This window comes from Erythrolamprus reginae, chromosome 4, assembly GCF_031021105.1.
Source record: "Erythrolamprus reginae isolate rEryReg1 chromosome 4, rEryReg1.hap1, whole genome shotgun sequence".
NCBI lineage: Eukaryota > Metazoa > Chordata > Lepidosauria > Squamata > Dipsadidae > Erythrolamprus > Erythrolamprus reginae.
Window position 1 is genome coordinate 66,807,023 of NC_091953.1, and position 21,543 is coordinate 66,828,565.

Below are 21,543 nucleotides of genomic sequence, written 5' to 3' on the forward strand. Positions count from 1 at the left end.
TCGGTGCCCCTCCCACAGACGGACATTGTCAGTCCAGCAGATCCGCCCCCCGCCCCCGCAGACAGACATCGGGCTGGCCGGGCCGGCGGATCCGCCCCCCCCCCCAAGTCCAAATCCCCACGGACGGGCATCAGGCTGGCGGCGGGCTGGTGGATTCGCCCTCCACCCACAGAAGACCATTGGTGGGCTGGCGGATCTGACACCTCCTCCGCCCCCACCACCACCATGGTAAGGGGCTTACTTCTCTCTCTCTCTTGCTTCCTCTCTCACACACTTTTCTCTCTCTTCCTTCCTTCCCTCCCTCCCTCCTTCCTTCTTCTCCACTTCTCTTTCCCTCCCTCTCTTTCCCTTCTTTCTCTCCACTTCTCCGGGGGGCAGCCTGCTTTGTTGACCGGCGCAGGGCTCAAGCCCTGTGGCGGCCAGCAAAGCTGGCTTTCCAGGAAAGCAGCGTGCTTTTCAAATGCACTACTTTCCTGCACCTCTTTCCTGGGTGGGGGGGGAGGCGGCCACCTTTCCCCCCCCTACCCAGGAAAGAGGTGGAGGAAAGCAGCACGTTTGAAAAGCACGCTGCTTTCCCGGAAAGCCGGCTTTGCTGGCCGGCGCGCCCTCCCCTTGGCTCTGCCTCCCGCCGCTGCTGCGCAGCTCACCTCAGAAGCCTTGATGCTTTGCTGGCCAGCATGGCGGCGGGGGAGGAGGCGGAGTTCAGGGTGGAGTAGGCCGATCCCGGGCCCATCGCCCCTGGCTCCAGGGGGCAGCTCCCAGCGCGGCGGCTGGGGAGGAGGCCAACGCCTCCTCCGACGCTGCGCGGGTGTCTATCATGAGGGCAAGCAGAAGGGCGTGGGAGGAGGTGGGCACGGCCGATGGCAGAGACGAGGAAGCCGGGGCTTTCTCCCCCGCCAACAGCTTGGGAGGGGTGGATCAGCTGATGGTTGGGGAGAAACCGCGCCAGCTCCATGCCAGCTTGGAAAACTCTGGGCTGTTGTTAGGATTTGCCTGCACTCCAGCGCGCTGTGCACCTTACAGGGAACTATGGTAGGGGGGTAAGATCTGTTGTTACTTGATCAGCCACCTTTATTGTACTGTTCCCCCATTCCAAAGCCAACTGCCAAAGCCACATCTTTAGCCCTTTATGAAAGGATAAGAGAGTTGGGGCCACATCATGTTTCTTCAATATTCCGTGGCTTGCATTGGCTGCCGATCAGTTTCCAGTCACAATTCAAAGTGTTGGTCATGACCTTTAAAGCCCTACATGGCACTGGACCAGATTACCTCCGGAACTGCCTGCTACCGCACGAATCCCAGCGACCAAAAAGATCCCCCAGAGTTGGCCTTCTCTGGGTCCCATCGACTAAACAATGTCGTTTGGCGGGGCCCAGGAGAAGAGCCTTCTCTGTGGCGGCCCCGGCCCTCTGGAACCAACTGCCCCCGGAGATTAGAATTGCCCCCACCCTCCCTGTCTTTCGTAAACTACTCAAGACTCATTTATACCGCCAGGCATGGGGGAGTTGAGATATTCCTTCCCCTAGGCCATTACAAGTTATGCATGGTATGTTTGTGTTTATGTTTGGTTTTTATAAATAAGGGTTTTTAGCTGTTTTATTATTGGATTGTCACATGCTGTTTTTATCATTGTTGTTAGCCGTCCTGAATCTCCGGAGAGGGGCGGCATACAAATCCAATAAATAATAATAATAATAATAATAATAATAATAATAATTATTATTATTATTATTATTATTATTATTATTATTATTATTATTATTGAGCAAAATTCTCACTGAAAAGTTATACCCCAAGAAATTACAAATGGTGTTTAATCCATTTAAATGTGGATCCAGTTGCAGCTTCTAGTTTTATTATATGCATAGAGTATATATGTAAATACATACATACATACATACATACATACATACATACATACATACATCTACTGATTATTAAATACATATTATATAACATGTTATGATTATTGCAATAAATCAACAGAAAAAGTTGGCAAACAGATTAACAGAAATGAAGAATTTAGACTGCACTGGGACCAGCAACTAGACCGTTAAGCAAAGCAGTTGCTAAATGAAAATCATGCAACCATGCTTATAATTTCACTTTATCTTTTCTTTATTTTATAGCATTAGAATGATACAATCCCAAATAGCTGGGTGAACTCAAATGGCAGGAAGAGGAGAGGGGCGGCATGCAAATCTAATAAATAAAATAAATAAAAATTAAATTAAATTTCTGGAACTGTACTCAGGAAGAAACCAGGTAAAAGGGCAAATCTTATATAGCCCTTTCTCCATTTCCCCAACTTTTGAGATGCTCACCCTAATGATGGTATAATTAGCAATGAGACTAAATGTTTATATCCACATTACCAGGAGAGAAAGGAATTACAAGATAGTAAGCAGGCACACAATGGGGAACACGCATCAAAAGGAATGTACTAGCATGGTCCATTTGTCCATCTTGCTTGTGTCTGCAAGCCAGTTTAATAGGCAGAGTATTTAATGTAAATCTGACTGGGTACTTATTATGCAGTGGAAGCCAGCTTTCCAAGGTTCTAATCAACTAATTAAGGTTCCAGAGTTGAACTTGTAGGACTATCACTAAGTGTTGTATCTTATGATATAATCCTTCTATTGTGTTTAGTACCTTTTAGGGATGAGTTGGGCTGGGGAGAAAAGCAACTCAGGAAAAGCTGCTTGTTTAGCAAACCTTGCAAGAGGGTAAACAATGAGTCAGGCACTGGAGGCACATACTGACTATAATGGCAAACACATGACTGACAGAGAGAGATTTTGCAAAGATTATAAATGGAAACATTGGAAGCAGTTACTTTTTCACCACCATTGTAGCTGCTAACATTTCCAGTTCAAACAGTCAATAAACAAGAACTAAGAGATACAGTGAACCCTCGAGTTTCGCGTCCTCGAGCATCGCGAAAGGGCTATTTTGCGAGTTTTCAACCCGGAAGTAAACTCCACCATCTGCGCATGCGTGCCTTTTTTCTATGGCCACGCATGCGTAGATGGTGGAGTTCCCCAGCTGGGAAGCTGGGCGGCTTCCCTGGGTCTTCCCCCTCTTGCCCCGGTAAGACCCCAGCGGCAGCGCGAGCAACGGCGTGGGCGGGCGGCACGCGCGGGGACACCCCAGCTCCGCTCCCCAGCTGGGAAGCGGCCCCAGCAACAGCGTGGGCGGGCGGGCGATGCGCGCGCGCTTGGGGAAACCCCAGCTCCGCTCCCCAGCTGGGAAGCGGCCCCAGCAACGCGCGCGCGCTTGGGGAAACCCCAGCTCCGCTCCCCAGCTGGGAAGCGGCCCCAGCAACAGCGTGGGCGGGCGGGCGGTGCGCGCGCGCTTGGGGACACCCCAGCTCCGCTCCACAGCTGGGAAGCGGCCCCAGCAACGCGTGCGCGCTTGGGGAAACCCCAGCTCCGCTCCCCAGCTGGGAAGCGGCCCCAGCAACAGCGTGGGTGGGCGGGCGGCACGCGCGCGGGGAAACTCCAGGCGCGAGCAACGGGGTGGGCGGGCGAAGGGCGGGCGGCGGTGGAAGTAAAAACACCATCTGCGCATGCGCAGATGGTGTTTTTACTTCCGCACCGCTACTTCGCGAAAAATCGATCATCGCTTGGGGTCCTGGAACGGAACCCTCGCGATGATCGAGGGACCACTGTATTTGTAACATGCAAGGCAAGATAGTTCAAGCCAGGATTTGTCATAATTGTGATTATGGGGTACAGCTCATGAAAACCCCAAATCCCCCATCTCAGAAAATTAGAATATTATATGCGATCAATTTAAAAAAGGATTGTACATAGAACAATATCAGACTTCTGACAAGTATCAGCATGCATATGTACTCAGTACACTGATACTTCGTAAGATGAAACAAAGTATCCCATAGGAATCAATTTAAAAGCAAATAATGCGGGCAAATCCATTAGGAAAATCCAAACTTTAAGGCTTTAAAAAAAAGCGGCGGGCGGACAAAGTGAAGGCTAACACAGTGAAGACAGACAGCGACGAGAAGCAAGGAATGTAGGTCCTAACGAAAGCTAACGCCACCCCAAATTGCTCCCAAAATCACCCCTCCAGACCAATATAACACCCCCGCGCACCCTTTTCCAAGCCCGCACAAGGAGCCGCGGCTGCCCCCCCCCAGCGCCTCTGGCCCCCTCGCACCCCTGGCTTCTCGCCGCTGCCCCCCGCCCGATCTGCCCCTCTTTCTCCTCCTTCCCCCCTCCTTCTCCTCCTTCAAGCCTTGGGGCGCGGCTATTCCCACAGCAGTGGCTGCAGCGGCGCTGGTGGCTGCGGCTTCTCGTCCTTCCGATCCAGTCGCTAGCCGCTTCGAGAACGACCGCCACGCCCCTCTCACAGTCCCTTCGCTGAGAGCGCTTTTGGCCTGGCTGTCGACGAAGGGGCTACAGGAGAGGCGGGGCGGGCGTTCTTCTCTCAGTGGAGGCAGGCGAAGATGATCTGTAATGTTGGGCGCGCGCATGCCGGCCTGGGGGGCTTGCCAGCACCCCCCCCCGAACCCGGGTTTGGGGTTCGGGGGGGTGCTGGCAAGCCCCCCAGGCCGGCTGCGACCTTTTAAAACACCCGCGCCGCTTCGCAGCTGTCTCCTGAAGCCAAACGCTAAAGCCGAACTTCTGCGTTCAGCTTCGGGAGACAGCTGCGAAACGGCGCGGGTGTTTTCCCAGCAACCTCCCGAACCGAACCCGGGGTTCAGCAAAATTTTGCCTCTTCTTAGGAACTTTGTTTGAGTTACGAACCGGCGTTCGGGAGGCTTCTGGGAAGCCCCGCCGCCCGGCTGTTACCTTTTAAAACAGCCGCGCGGCTTCCCAGCAGTCTCCGAACGCCGGTTCGTAACTCAAAAAAAGTTCGTAAGAAGAGGCAAAATTTTTCTGAACCCCGGGTTCGTATCACGAGTTGTTCGTAAGACGAGGGGTTCGTATCTTGAGGTACCACTGTACTAGAATTTTTGTAGCTCCTTCTTCTTTCTTTACTGATAGAGGCTAATATATTAATAGCATCTACATATCGTCCATATATAGAGAAGATACAGAAAAGGGGTAACAAAGGACAGTCAAAATCAAAAGCAGAACGTTTTTTGTCTTTCTTACCCTTATTTAATTTACTGAGAAGAAACTAAATTAGTACAAATATAAGAGCAAAGCTTGGTCCCCATTCTAAGTGTCTTGTCATTTGTGATAGTTTTCAACCAGTGATGCATAAAATGCAAATAAAATATTTATAAGAAGTTACACAGAAATTATTCTTTAACTGCAGCTTCCACCATAAACGAAGAAAAACATTATTCTTAAAATAAGAACTGTAGAACTGCAATTGCAAAAATGGAAGAAACTCCATTAATACTTATTCAAATCTCTTCCAAATGATAGCATTTATTTGGGGCCAATCGGATCAGAAACATGCTGAAAACTCTGTGGTTGAAATTTTATGTGAATACGTGGACAGAGAATGTTATATTGTGAGTTCATTGCTTTGAAGAAACACATTTAATGAAAATAAACATACCCATTCAGATACATGTTTCCTCTCCTGACCTTCCCCAAGCCAGACATTCTCCTGATGCAGGGATACTGTATTTGAGCTGCAAACCTTATATAACCACTAGATTGCATCAAGAGTTGATGCTTCTGTGCATCTTAGTAGTCGTCTAGAAGTTGTCCAGATTTTTGTAATTCAGATACAATAATTCTGTCTACATACGGACTTTAAATCCTAGAATTCATAATATAAGCTGAACTGGCTGGGAACTATGGAAATTGAAGTTCATCAAGGGCCTCCAAGCTTGTAGCTAATTTTTTTTTCAAGATGCTATTCAAGGCATCAACATAGCAAAATTACCCTTGATTTTCTTAATTTCTTGAAAGTCATATTCAGAGAATATGTGCCTCTTTCTAGATGACAGAATGTCTTATGTGGAGGTCTTCAAACTTGGTAACTTTAAGACTTGTGGACTTCAACTCCCAGAATTAGCTGATATGGAGAATTTAGGGAGTTAAAATTCACAAGTCTTAAAGTTGCCAAGTTTGAAGACCCCTGGCTTAACAGATCACTGGAGTTACCTTCTTTATAAAAAGGATTTGCTCTTGAGGCTCATGCAGATAATTCTGACTTGGATACTACAACTATAACTAGCACTCAGTATTGTTTAAAGCATTCAATTGAGCAATATAAAAAGTGAAAGCCATATATAACATTGTAAAAAAAGAACAAAGCAAACTTTTAATAACTATTACTGTATAGCTAATTAAGCTTTAAAACAGTTTTAATTGATTTGCCATGGTAAGGTAATCAATCCTGAAGTTGTCTTCATAAAAATATGGAGAAAATAACAGCATTGAGGTGATTGATCAAGAAATTATTCCATGTCTTACCTGGAATTTTCAGCAAAGTAATCACTGTACTGCATGTTTTCAAATTATAAACATCTATTGTTAGTCTATTGCAAAACCCTGCTTAATAAAGGAAAAACTAAAAGTGCAGGTTGAATACATTTTTAAAAAATATTTCATTCTTTTGCATCAAATATTTCTCTAAAGTATACTTGAACTGTGGATAAGAATAAGCAACCTGTGGTCTTCAAGATGCGGTTGAACTTCAAAAGCTACTAATTTGCCTTTTTGACCAACAAGGAGCTACATGCAGATCAAGATCTCAAGTAAGCAATTTCAGCAAATATTTCAGTTTTGACCAAAGCAACACTTTCCTAAAATATATACCAAAATAGTGCTTGAAAACTTCATAGACTATTATCTGAGAGTGATGACTCTCAGTGATTAAAATATTAAAAAGTAATAGTAAAACATTAAAACATATAAAGGTGCAGCCATATTTATAAAAACATACAAAAGCATGTCTCAGATGTTTTCTTTGAAACAGTGAAGGGATCCAGGAAGCATGACTTTTCTGTTGCATCACCTGCCTCTGGAATAATACACTCCCCGCTCCTCCTGATTCAAAGTTCAAGTAGGCTCAGCCTTGCCATCCTTGGTGTGCTGTTCAATAACACACCCTAATCTTCGGTTCCCGGGTCTATTTGACCTGGACCGCAAATTGTTCATTTTAGGTTCTTATATTTGGTCTTTTTGAAAGCTTTTTTCACTTGGAAACAAATTTGAACATTTCTGCACACAATGAAATGAAAATTGAAATGAAAACATTAATGCTTATTGGTTTATTTTGGTGATAAAATGCGCCTCCCCCCCATTTTTGTGAATTTTGTTTCAATTTATAGATAGTTTTGCTTGCAAAATGCATTCTATTTTACTAAAGTTAGTGTGGGATTGGTAGCTAGAATATTTCTGAACATAATGATATGAAAATTGAACTGAAAAAATAATGCTTATTGGTTTATTTTGCTGATAAAATGCGCCCCCCCCCCCAATTTTGTGATTTTGTTTTCAATTTATAGATAGTTTTGCTTGCAAAATGCATTCTATTTTACTAATGTTGATGTGGGATTGGTAGCTTGAACATTTCTGAACGCAATGATATGAAAATTGAACTGAAAAAAATTGATGCTTATTTGTTTATTTTGCACATAAAATTCTTCACACCCACTGTTTTCAATTATTTCAATTTATATAAAAATTATACTGTTAATTTCAAAATTACATACTTATTTTTAGTAAAATGGATTTCTTTCATAAAATTAGTTGTCTGGATATCATGTGCTTGCTTTTCAAAAGGATATTCCAAATATTTCAAGCCAAATATATATAAAAAGTGAAAATAATGGCACACAGCAAGGCCGAGGGGGGGGTGACCCTTTTGTGACCAAAATAAACAAATAAGCATCATTTTTTTCAGTTCATTTTTATTTTTCTTATGATCAGGAATGTTCAATTTAGTATATCAAAACTTTTGGGGGGAAATTCCTTAGGGATTTGTAGCCTAAAAAATATAAACTGACACGAAATTTTGAAAAAATCGGAGGGGGGGGGCTTTTTGATCAAAATAAAAATATAAGCATCAATTTTTTTCAGTTCAATTTTCATATCATTACATTCAGAAATGTTCAAAGTAGTTTCCCAGTAAAAAAAGGTTTTCAAAAAGACCAAATTCAAGTACCTAAAAAATATATTTTTGGTCCGGGTTGTATACGACCAGAAACAGACTCAATGTGTTTGTTTTTGCCCAGAAAAAAGTTAGCCCCCCCCCCAAACATATTTTTATGATGATCAGCAATGTTAAATTGAGTAAATGAATGCCTAAGATATTAAAAATATTTCGGATTTGCAGCCGGGGGGGGGGGGGGGCCTTATTTCTGATTTTAAAAAACCAATAAGCATCATTTTTTTTCAGTTAATTTATATTTTTATTTTGTTCAGAAATGTTCAAACTACCAATCCCATACCAACTTTAGTAAAATTGAACGCATTTTGCAAGCTAAACTATCTATAAATTGAAAAAAAGTTCACAAATAAAGGGGGCCTGCCTTTTATGATCAAAATAAACCAATAAGCATACTTTTTTCAGTTCAATTTTCATATCATTGTGTGCAGAAATGTTCAAACTACTTTCCAAGTGAAAAAAGCTTTCAAATTGACCAAACATAAGCACTTCAAATGAAGAATTTTCGGTCCGGGTCAGGGTGACCCAGGAACAGAACTCTAGGGACTTTTTTTTTTTCAGCAAGAACCCCTCCCCCCCCAAAAAAAATTCTCATAGAGAGAACCCCTGAAATGATGCAAAGTCATGAAATTTCAAGTTTCAGATATGCAGGGAAAATTTTTGACAGGGTCTCAAACTTTGATTTCGGGTCTCACAGACCCAAACAGCACAGCAGGGTTAAGTGGGCCTTGAAGACCCGACTCTTTCCTCACACAGAGTTAAGTACAGTATATGCCTTGGTTGAAGAACTATTAATATGCTGGGTATATTAGAACTAGATTGCAGGTTTCCTTTTGTTTTTGCTCTACTAGACATAATTTTAACATATACTGCCAATTTTACACATTTGATTTATAAACAAATTTCGTTGTTGAAACTGTTCCTTCCAAAAAATGAACTCATCAGTTGTTAAACTGTTACCAATCTGCAGATGAAATACAGTACACACCCAAAGTACGTTTTTGCTATCAGAAATACTAATTTTAGATTATAATGTAATGCACTGCAACTGGCAAGTGTCAGGTTCTAAATGCAGTAAGATAAATCTTTCTTTTAAAAGACACAAGATCATAATTGTCATCTATTCTATTTCTGACCTCCTAAAAGTCCAGTTTTGATGATTCTCCAGAATGCCAAAATCAGCAGACAACTGTGTCGAAAGGAGAAACAACCACAGTGTGTTTATGTAAAAAACCAAGGTAGAAAAAAAAGAATATATCATTTCCAATGAACGCTCTTTAGTCATAGCAATATTAAAATTAATCTATCAATTGATATCAAAGAATAGTATATTTTAATGAACAAGGAGAGTTTCCTAATTTACCTGTCTTTTATCTCACTTGATGCCTGTTCTTTCCTTCTAACTGCATGATGGAGTATTCTATGACCTGCTATTAGATAACTGATTTTAGTCTATGAATATATTCTTATTCCTTATTTTTAAATTCTTAATAAACAGCTTCGTTAAGAATAAGTACTGTTCCTGATAAATGAATACCTCTTCCTGGCACATACATCCTCAATTTGCAGTTTTATCTTTAACCAAAGCATTCTACAATCCAGATCTAAGTATCAACTTTCATCACATATTTAATAGAGATTAAAAATATTTTAAAGGAGTACAAAAATCTGCACTATTGATATATTCCTTCCATCCAATCTCAGTCACATTTATTTCTAATTTGTGACATAGACTCTGCCTTTGATAGAAAATGTCAAGAGAGCAAATACAATTTGTATTTATTAGATTTGTATGCTGCCCCTCTCCGAAGACTCGGGGCGGCTAACAACAATAAAAAAGACAATATAAACAAATCTAATGTTAAAAATAATCTAAAAAACCCCAATTTAAAGTGACGATATCTTTTCTCCTCCTACTTCTCTCCCCAAACAACCACCCTGTGAAAAAGAATGAACTGAGACTTAGTGACTGGTTTGAAGCCCTCTAGTGAACTTCCATATCTGAGGCAGCTCAGAAGAGGTTACAGGCATCAGTTAAAATAAATTTAATTTGTGAACTGGGTCCAACATAGCTAATTAAAGTGTCCAGAGAGGGCCTTGTGAGCTGTGTCCAGCTGTAGTGAATGCCCCTTTAGGAAAGGAGAGATGGTAGGGGTCCTTAAAGAGGCACTTGTTTGCCTACTCCTTAAGAGGCAAGGTCTGGATTTAATAAACCATCTTATTTTTAACTTTTCCTTCTTGAGAGGATTGCAACTGCAAAAAGCTCTGAAGAATATAGATTTGGAAATTTTTAATCCGGTGTTAGATCTGGACATGGCAAAGAAACCACATTTATAGTTCTTATGGATGACCTAGGGTGGGTCTTGGATTGAGGTGGAACCATCATCCTTGTCTTCCTACCTCTTTTAGGAATTTTTGAGAGAGTTTATCAGAGTACCCTTCTGAACCATATGTGAGGGCTGAGACTTGGAGGCACCATTTTAAGGTGATTCTGCTTCTAGGTGGGAATCTAATGGGTGCTGTGAAGAGAAAAAGTCAAATCCACAGACCTCAGTGATCAGTCCTTTCTGTTACCCTATTCAACATCTACATGAACCTGCTAGATTATTCATCTGTTCAAGATGAAATATCATCTATATCAGAGGCCTCCAACACTCAGACCGGTACTGGTCCATGGCCCGTTAGGAATCAAATGAGGTGAGCAGCAGTTGAGCGAGCAAACCCAAAACCACCACCGTCCATGAAACCAGGCCCTGGTGCCAAAAAAGTTGAAGGCTGCTGATTTACATTCAACTATGCATCTCCAATCAAGACTTCTATCAAGATGTGATAGAAGTCATAACTTGGTGTCGTGCCTGGAGGCTGTCAGGATATGGATGGGGAAAAACAGGCTCAAACTTAATGCTTTTGTATAACTTCAACTGATGTGCCAATTGCAACCTTATCTAAAACAGATGCACTGAAGACAGTCACTTGTTATATACTGTATTTATTATTGTAATCTTCTCTACCCAATAACCAATTGAAGACTATCCAGAAATTTCAATTGGTCCAACCCACTGTGGTGCATGTGTTCAGTGGTCAGTTACATGTCACTCTTCTGCTGTTCAAGCTATACTGATTTCCAGCGCGTTTGGAGGTATAATTCAAAATGCAGGTCACTTGTATAAAGTCCCATGTGGTTTGGGGCCTAGATATCGTCCTACCCAGGCAATTAGTGAGCACTAACCAATGGTCTCCATCTTCTAAATGGCATGGCATGATGTGGCCCCAAACTGTTTTTGTAACAATTCTCCTCTTCTGCAACACAGTACAGTAGTTTGTATGCAGAAGCATCAATTGAGCCCCAGCCTTATTGCATTCTAAAAGCAAGAGAAAATAGGTCTCTTTCACAGGGTCTTTGGGCTTTAACTTGTATAGCAGCAACTACATTTTCTCTAATTCTAGACTTTCAGCCTTTTATTTGAATTCATATCTGAGAGCTAGTTTGATATAGCAATTAAAAGCACCCGGCTAAAAACTTGACAACTGAATTCTAGTCTTACCTTGGACATGAAAGCAATTGGGTGACTTTGGGTCAATCACTTTCTCTTAACCATTGGAAGGTAATGCTGCCAAGTACCATAACTGTAATTGTCCCAGGATCAAACACATGATTCAAAAGCATATCTTTTTATCATGTAAATTCTGAAAGCTAATTAAAGTCCAGTTGGCTTCAAGTGATCAGATAAATCTGGAATATACTTTGAAGAGATAGCCGATGTGGCTGATGCTGGGAAATCTTACTGGGGACTGAAAGGAATGGATTAAAAGGCAGAACTCAGGCACTGATCAGAGCAACACAAGAACAGACAGTAAGGACCAAATCTATACAAGAAGGAGTATACCACACTGGAAAGATTCAGAGACAATTTAATAAATAGTGGCAAAGTATAAGTTTGCTGCAGGCAGCAAATAGAATACACTAAATGGCACAACAGGTAGCTGGTATTGTACAGAGCAGAGCTGTCAGCATCACACACCAGACACGCCCATACTCAGTTTAGCAAAGGGGGGCAAAGTCCCCATACCTCATGTGCTACAGCTGTGACAATGCGAGTTTGACATCCCTGGTATAGAAAAACCTGCACAATGTATAGGCTAGTCTTTCCATAAAAGGTCATGAAGAATAAGATCCTGTAGGACTTATGTATCCAAATTGACAGGCAGGTATTAGCCAATTAACCAATGGTTGTACTAAGAAACAAGAACCAGAAGTGAAGCCAAATGAAAGGACATCAGGAAAACAGAATATGAGAATTTGGAGAAATACTAGAGTCTGAAGGAGGATCTAGAAAGCATAAGTTTGTTGTAAGCTGCCCTGAGTCCCAGGAGAAACCAATCAAACAAACAAACAAATGTTAAAGTGATCCAACTGGTGGCAAGAGTATTCAGGGCTGTGGTTCCTAAACTGGAAGAATGGCTCTAAGGCAGTGTTGGCAAACCTATGGCACATGTGCCGGAGGTGGCACATGAAGTCATATCTGCTGGCACACAATCCGTTGCCCTAGCTTAGCTTCAGCACGCCGGCCAGCTGATTTTTGGCTCATGTGGAGGCTCTGGGAGGATGTTTTCGGCTCTGAAAAACCTCGGGAGAGGGGGCAGGGGAGGGCATTTCCGCTCTCCGAAGGCTCTAGGGAAGCCTCTGGAGCCTTGGGAGAGTGAAAAACAGGCATACTGGAAGTCAGGAAATGGACTATTTCCAGCCTCCAGAGGGCCTCGGGGGGCCTTGGGGGAAGCCATTTTCACCCTCCACGGACATTTAATTATGGGTGTGGGCACTCGTGCATATGTGATAGCGCGCATGCACGCGCTTTCAGCACCTGCGGGGAAAAAAGGTTCGCCATCACTGCTCTAAGGGATCCTAAGAAAAATCTCAAGAGTTCAGAAAGATCCAGTGCTAGCAATAACTAACATACTGCACAGAACACTCAAACTATCAGGCCTCTGGCATGATCCAAGATTGAGGCAGACACAAACCATCCATAGAGGTAAAATAAAAATAGGAATTTGTACTTATATACAATCACACACATACTCACTCACAGTTATTTCATTTTTTTTCCTTATCCTTCCAAAAAAGGATGGTGTCTATTCCGTTTATTAACCAAAAATGACAACTACACAAAAGGTATCTAATGATCTCTCTGGTAGATAAGAGAGAAGTTCCCTGGAAATGGGCTCCAGCATGAGTCCAAAAGCTTGAAAACAAAACTTCTGGTTCTGGTGACCAACGCAGATTGGATTCTGCAATGATCTCTCTACCGACAGTGGAACAGAGACTGCACTTCTATTTTTTATTACCATTCAGCACTCTACAGAAAGTCCTCAATTTACAACCACAACTATTTTAGTTGGGAAAGAATTATTTTTTTCATGCTCAAATGCCAAAAGAGCATGGGCGCACACTATCGCGCATGTGTGAGTGCCCACACCCATAATTCAAAGCATGGGGAGGGCGAAAACAGCTTCTCTTGCCCCTCGGAGGGACTCTGGAGTCCGGAAACAGCCTGTTTCCCAACTTCTGGTGGGCCCAGTAGGCTCATGTTTTACCCTCCCCAGGCTCAAAGGCTTCCCTAGAGCTGGGGGAGGGTAAAAATGCCCTCCCCATCCCACCCCAAGGCTCTCTAGAAGCCAAAAACGGCCTCCCAGTGTCTCTGTGTGAACCAAAAATCAGCTGACTGGCACACACATGCATTTTGGAACTGAGCTAGGGCAACAGCTCGTGTGCCCGCAAATATGGCTCTGTTTGCCATATGTGGTACCCGTGCCTTAGGTTCGCCACCATTGTTCTAGGTGAACAATATACTGTATTATCTATCCTTTTAATCTATAAAGATTCAGTATTTCGCTTAGCATCTGTTATAAAAAATACTTAGTGATATTAAGATATTAAGTGCTCTGCAATTCCACATCTTTTTTTAATACTATAAAATTGTCAATCAGATTTTTGGTAAACTGTTAGTACACAGGTAATATAAACAATTATCTGTGATTGCATGCAAATACACCTTAGGAAATTGATACTTAAAATTTCTAGCTAATAATACTAACAAAACTCATAAAACATTTATCCATGTTCCCAACTTTCACAACTCCCGATATGCAGATTTCTATCTCCAGCATTTTTCTTGCCCTTATTTTTGGGGGAGGTCTTATTATTTGGGGCGCATGGAGCAAGATGGGACTCCTCTTGCCATCTTACTTGATTTCCAGCTCTGTCTCCCTAACCCTAACCAGAGGAAATGGCAGGGATAAGCTACATGTGCATTTCAATATTTTGGGGGAAGGGCTTATTTTCAGAGGGTGTCTTATTTTCAGGGAAACATGGTATGTATGAGGCATGTTCAATCTTCACATCATGCTCCCCATTCTCCTGGTTAACAAGTATACCTTTTAGACTGATTTTTATTAATTAGGAAATGAGATCTAAGAAAATAATCTGGCACGAGATGCAAGGTTTTCATTTTGTTACGTCTTCACATACCAAGTCCTTTTCAGAAACATGTACACAGCAAATATATAAATAGCAAAATCATTGGTTGAGAATACCGCACACACCAAGCTGTTCTACCATTTACCAGCTTGTAATCAATTACTAATTAATAACTGCTAATTGCTATGTACTGGTCTTATTCAAGAATCATGAAGTGACTTTACTATATTTGTTTTAATCACTAAAATGCTTTAAACTGGCTATCAGGAAACAGTGTTTGTCACCATTTCAATTTTCTTTTCAGTTCTATGCTTCAGATGATGGTGTTTATGTAAATTTTAGAGCAGATTGAACAGGGACATTCACACTAACATTTTACTTGATAGAGTTACAGAAATCATTAGCAAGTTCTATGTCTTTTTGCTTCAACAGAACCTAGAAGCAGAGTACAGTGGTACCTCGGTTAACAACCACAATCCGTTCCGGAAGGTTGGTTGTTAACCGAAATGGTCGTTATCCAAAACAATTTTCCCCATAGGAAATAATGGAAATGGATTTAATTGGTTCCCAGCCTTTATTTCTTATGGGGAAAATTGAATTTTTTTTTCTGCCCCCCACCCACTAATTGTCCCTCACTCCCACCCCCCTCTCCTTACCTCTTTACCACTTGCCTCTCTGCCTTCGTCCATTCGCCAGGGGAGCAGAAAAGTGTCACTTCAGCTAAAGCGAGGCAGGCGCTGAGTTTGCTGGTCCCAGCGGAGGCTTCTCTTTGAGGACACCGGCGGCGACGGCGGCAGCTTCTTTTCGGGGACAGTGGCGGAGGCCTGGGACCTGGGCATGGAAGTGATGTTCCCGGCACTGTTGTTCGTCGAAAGGAAGCTGCCAGAGCCACCAGCTGGTGGTAGTAGCGACAGCGGTGGCTCTGACAGCTTCCTTTCGAGGAACAGCAGCGTCGGGAACATCACGTCCATGCCCAGGCCCCCACCACTGCAGGTGTCCTCAAAGAGAAGCCTCCGCTGGGACCAGCAAACTCAGCCCCTGCCTCGTCATAGCCGAAGCGACGCTTTGATGCTCCCCTGCCGAGGGGACAAAGGCAGAGAGGCAAGAGGAAAAGGGGTAAGGAGAGGGGGGAAGTGAGGGACAATGGGGGGGGGGGTAAGAGGTAAAGAGGTAAGGAGAGGGGGATGGGAGTGAGAGACAATGGATGTAACATTTTGAATAATAACCAAAAATTTCTGTTCGGTATCCAAAGCAAATTTTTGCCGAAATCTTTGGTTGTTATCTGAAAAGTACGCTAACCAAGGTGCTCGTTAACTGAGGTACCACTGTATATGCAGAAAACAGAGGAACTGACATCATAAATTGAGTATCAGTCTGTACTCATTAGAATAAAAATACATTATTTCTAATTCCATTGAAAACAGCAGTACTTATGCCAAAAAGTTAAGTCAGATGAGGTAATATCTATAACAGCACAAAACTGTGAACCTAATCTGCTGAAATAAACCTAAAAACAATATTGTACAATAATTACAAAGAATAATGTAAATTGATATCGGCAGCAAAACTGGGTTTAATGTTTTCTAAAGTGATAAATGTGTTACTACTGGTGGAAGCTGATTCAAAGCATAGCTATCACTTTGGAGAATATTTAACTCATTTTTTCTTATAAAACAGCTAAATCAATCTATCAGAAGAAATACAAATACCAAGCTTGAGAGACAGGTTTCATGGCAATCATGGATTTAATCACTATTCAAGAGGAAAATACTTGACATTTCCCAGCTCTTACACAGGTGTCTCATTTATCATCCATATCTTTTAAAAAAAACAGTATCTCTGGATTCAGAATCCTGACTTTGCACATAAGCAACAGTTTCTTCAACTTTTCTTACAATACGAAAGCTGTTTCAAACAACAAGACCACAAACCTTCCATATAATTTATTAATATATAATACTAATACATAAACAATACTGAACTCAGGCTGGAACCTACATAGATTTTGAAATATTTAACCTGCAGCTTTAATTTTGTGTTTAAAATGTTAAAATAGTTCAGATAATTATTAGATTAGTTTCTCTTGCTGATTGTAAACATCAGTATTAACATTTAGGAAGGAAGAATTCCTCTCCAATTTCCTACTGTTCTCATTATTTCTTAAAGCAAACTTTCCTAAACTTATATCTAAAGATGAATTAACATTATGTCTTACACCATACATCTTACAATACTAACTGAATTGTTGACTAAAACTCCTGAGGCATACCAGGGCAAGAAGGCCTGAATTGAGGGCTCTCTTGTTGAACTGTCTGACTATATAACCATTAGGTATTTAGGACCATCACTGTTTCTTTGATTTGGGCTGCCTTATCCAAAATGCTTATATAATGGATTCACATATACACATCTGTCTATAACAAATCTATACTTTACCTCCTATATAATTCAACTACAGTGGAACCCTAGTACTCAATTAATTTGAAACTCATCAAATTTTATACTCAATCTGTTTTGACACAAAAATTTGTCCAGTTACTCATTGTTTGGTACTCAACACAAAACTCGAACTTGGTTGCCTTGTGATTTACTACATTATTCCTTATAGGAAAAATCTGTTTTGCACTCATCATTTTTGATAGTCATCACTTCATGGAACAAATAAATGAACAAATACCAAGGTGCCTTTTTTTTTCCTGATGCGACCTATTCTGGAAAATAAACTTTAATATTTAGCATAGTCTTCTTCCATCTCAAATTTGATGGAAACAATACATTTTAGAAATGATAGCTGGGAATTCTGAAAGTTACTACCCTAATACTTTCAAAGGCATCAGTATGAGAATAGTTTGACTTTGCTCTTTCTGCAAAACCCTAGGCTGTTTAAAATGCTTAATGATGCTTAATTTCTGATACCATTTATACTATATCCACCAACCTAATCCCTATTAAATTCAACAGGATATATTACAGAGTAGAAATATATGTAAAGAAGGAGTTGAAGTACAGCAAATAATTTACATGCAGAAGATTCCCATTTAATTTCCAGACAAAAGTGAGAAAAATTATGGCCAAAACCTTGCCATTCAATTTTATCAATTCTGTGAGAGTAGGACCAAATCTGACTTCTGATATTCCTACAATTAAAATTTTAATCTAGGTTTAATATACAATCCATTAAAAAATACTAAGTAGAAGATCACAATATATATTATAATACACACTAAGCATTAAACTTACACAAATGAAACAAAAGATTAACCCATGATTTTCCTATAATTATACCCAGTAGATAAATACATAAAGTTACAGAGGAATTAATAGCATATTATTCCTTAGAACCCTTTTTTTTCAAAATCATGTCAAGCCTTAATACTGTAGTCTAACATTTCAAGCATCAAAAACAACTCTTTCAGAATACTATATACTTTCACCTTGTGCCAAGATTTCGAATTCTGATAGCTCCCATCACAAATATTTGACACATGTGAATATTTAGAAAATGTTTCAACCTTTGGTAAAGATTGCCTTTTCAAAAACAATGTCACCAGAAACAAGAACTTCCATTCTATCAAAAAAAACCACCCCTAAATCTTGAATCTTTAAGCTAAGTTACTTGGTTATGTAAAAGAAATGCAGAGAAGTTTATATTATACCCAAAGTAGACCAATAAATTCAATGAACAATCACATTCTTAAAATAAGGAAATCATTACATTTAAACTAAAGCTGTGAGATACTAGCAGTAAAAGGAAAGTCTCAAGTAATGAAATATAAACCATTTCTTGTTGTCTAACAATATCTTTCCCATAAATTAATTTGTTGTATACAATTTAGTAGATATGCTACAGGTTAATAAGATTTACCATTAGCTCTATAAACACAATATTCTGCTTTTAATAAATTCAATTAGGAAAACTCTTTTGACACATCAGCCTATGCAGCTCCTAAAAAGTCAAACATTTTACACATATTTGCATATACATTCCGAGTAGAGTATTTATTTCTGTTTACCTCCTCCCACCAAGTTCTTTCTCCTCCCTGTCCGGCCATCTTGGGCCAAGAGGAGAAGCCATTACTTAACTAAATGACAGGACCAAGAACTTTCTCTTTTTTTTTACTGAAAGAAAATACCTTTATAGTCAGTTGCACAAAAACAGCCGCAACCTACAACCCGTTCTCTATAAACGGTCCTACAAAGTAAAAAGCTTAAGAAAAAGGCAAATCGTTCAATGAAGATGCACGTTGCAAGGAAGATGGATACAGCACGAGTAAACAAATCAGTTTGCTACGAGACTCCTGCGAGTGACACACCACGGAAGAGGCGCCACGTTTTTCAATATCCTTCTTCCTATTTTTATCAATTCATTTTCAGCGATTCAATTCGATCCAGTTCTTTTTCCCCCTTCAGCAACGTCTTTATTAATTATCGCCCGATCTTCTCATTATTCAGATAGCTTGCTCCTGAATGGAAAGAATCGGACCGGCACCTTCTATCCTACTTTTTAGAATAAATCCCTGAGAGTGAGCAACGGGAGCTTTCTATTCCAGCGGGCCGGAGGAGGAAAGAGCCGAGCGGTTCTCTCCCGACAGCCAGGCGAGGAGGGGGGTAGTCAGCGCGATGCCGAACCTCACGGTCGCGAGGTGACGGTTTAATCCCGCAGCTCTCCAGCACACTCACACAGGCTCCTACACAAATACCCACACACACACACGGGAGGGTGGCTCCCTGGTCGGTTGCCTCCTCCCCCACCCCAATCCCCTTACCTTTAACAGCAAGGCCTTCGTTCTGGCGCCATCTTCATGAAGCCTTAAAAATCCGAAGAGTCGGCTGCACAAGAGGGAATCAAGCGACAGAGAGAGATTGAGCAAAACAGACACGTTCGCGGAGTCCCCCAGCCCACCCCGCCCCAAACAGATCGCTCTGTGCGCTCCCTCACACTCGCTAGCAGGGGCAGAGCCCTCACTCCGGCCCAAGAGCACCGCCACACTCACACTCGCTTTTTCTCCCTCACGCGCACACACACACACTCGCTCGCTTGCTCGTACACCGCGGGCGGGCAGGCAAGAGAGATCACCGGACGAGCCGGAACCCGGAGGCTTTCCGTCTGAGTACCTGTCGAGGCCAGCGAGGACTTCTCTTTCCTCCGCTGTCAGGCTGGCGAAGTCCTCCTCGCTCTGGCCGCTCGCTTTCCCCGCCGCCATTTTCTTTTCCTCATCACCGAAAGCAGTAGAGGCAGCGGCGGCGGCGGCGGCAGCGGCGAGCGACACTCCACACGATTTCATGGAAACGCAACGTAATTAACTCACGATCGCAAGCCCCCCTCCCCGCGCGCCCCAACACCCCCCCAGTGCCGGGCGGGGCGGGGTGCCCGACACACACGCACCACCACAACTTTTATTACAACAACAACAGCCGGCAGAGAGGGGGAGGGAGAGAGAGGCGGGGGGAAGCCCCGCTGATCGGAGGAGGAGGGAGCAGGAAGGGAGCCCCAGCGCTGAAGACTCGGGGGGGGGGAGTGGGAGGAGAAGGAGGAGGAGGCTGCTGCGGCGGCGGCTGGCGGTGACGGAGCAGTGTTTACATCGCTGCTGAACCGCCAGCCCCAGCGGCTAAAAGTGAGTGGAGTCGAGGTGACAGGGGCCCGCGCCCGCCCGCGTGGGGTGTATTTGTTGCCCGTACAAACTTCCCCAGCAGCTGAACAAAGTTGTTGTAATTGTGTCACACAGCGAACCCCACGCCGCTACCGTGACCCCCCTCCCCACCCCATTTCCCTGTGCCCACGCAGCCAATCACCGCACTTAGGCGTGGCCACGTGACCTTTGTTGACTTACGTCAGTCGTAGCGCTTTTCTAGCGCTTCGCTCGAGCTGGGTATTGCCGCTGCTTTCGATCAAGGAGCTAAAGCTATTATGTATTTGAGGCTGTATTTCAAACCTTCCAGTTTGGGATATGGGAGACCTACGCGTGCGGCCGGGCAACAGGAATTAAACGGGGCAAATTTCAAAGGCTCGTATTCCTTAAATCGACAGTCTTAAGGTTTTGTAAATTACTAGCACAAGCTAATAGTACGTGAATTTAAAATGGGTTTTATTCTGCCTTGACAAGGTAACATTGCAGACAGAAATTAATAAATGCATTCTCCTCACCCATAAACTTCGTTTCGGTTCTGAAAAGATGGATATCAAGCGCGTCTTCTGATCTTGTTATAAAAAGTTCGTGTGTTCTAGTCGCTAGGCAAAACCACTTTTTGTTGTTTACATCTTCAAAACCAACATCTATAAACTGGCAGATTTTCATGCCGGTTAACAAAACGTAAAATTTTACCAATTGGAGTATTTGACCTGCGAAGGAGCAGGGCACCGAATAACTACGGCATTTTCTCTTAATTAAAAAACATAGAGAAGAGATCTAGTCCAGTAAGCAAATGAAGTCGCAGACTTTCTTAGAAATCACAAGTCATTTTGAAGGGAAGGCACGGTTAGTACTAAGCGTGGCGATGAAATGAAGACCTCTTTATTATATTTATTTATTACCACACTACTTATCCCAACGTATTTCCATCACTCTTCCGACATGTGGTGCGTACTTCAAAAGGTCAATCAGAAACCGGAAACATTCGACCGCGTTCTATTTCTTAGGTTTCCATCCTCATCGCTGGATTCACCATATTAGCAGAGAGGGCGGGATTTTATTATATTATCGGGTTATCATTCGGCCGTTAGTGAGTCAATCAAACGGCTTTGTCCCTCATGATCAAGCAAGTTCGTACGCGCCCTTTAAATTAGTTGTGGAGCGGCTGCATTTCTGAGAAAGGGCTCAGGGGGGTCTTTGAGCGGGAGTCGTGTTTACGCCAGGGCGCGGGGGTGGCAGTCCCCTCGGTTGGAGATGTGCAACTGATCTCGTTTCCGTGTGTGTGCGGAGGGGGGGTTACCGTTTGCCAACCCGTGTTACTGTTTGCCTCCAGCTCCC

General features: G+C 42.4%; 1 protein-coding gene across 4 annotated transcripts in view; it reads right to left on the reverse strand.

The window, feature by feature from the left end:
* Positions 1-20,309, reverse strand: part of KDM6A (lysine demethylase 6A) — a 279,276-nt gene extending 258,967 nt beyond the window's left edge. For 3 of the 4 annotated variants that reach the window (XM_070750522.1, XM_070750520.1, XM_070750521.1), the window contains exons 1-2: positions 19,691-19,982; positions 19,342-19,405 (exon numbers count right to left, since the gene is read on the reverse strand). In XM_070750522.1, the coding sequence (XP_070606623.1) occupies positions 19,342-19,405; positions 19,691-19,860 (234 nt within the window). In that variant the 5' untranslated portion in view covers positions 19,861-19,982. Of the gene's footprint in view, positions 1-19,341; positions 19,406-19,690 lie in introns of all 4 variants that reach the window. The other variant, XM_070750519.1, reaches the window with a different exon arrangement.
* Positions 20,310-21,543: the final 1,234 nt, after the last annotated feature.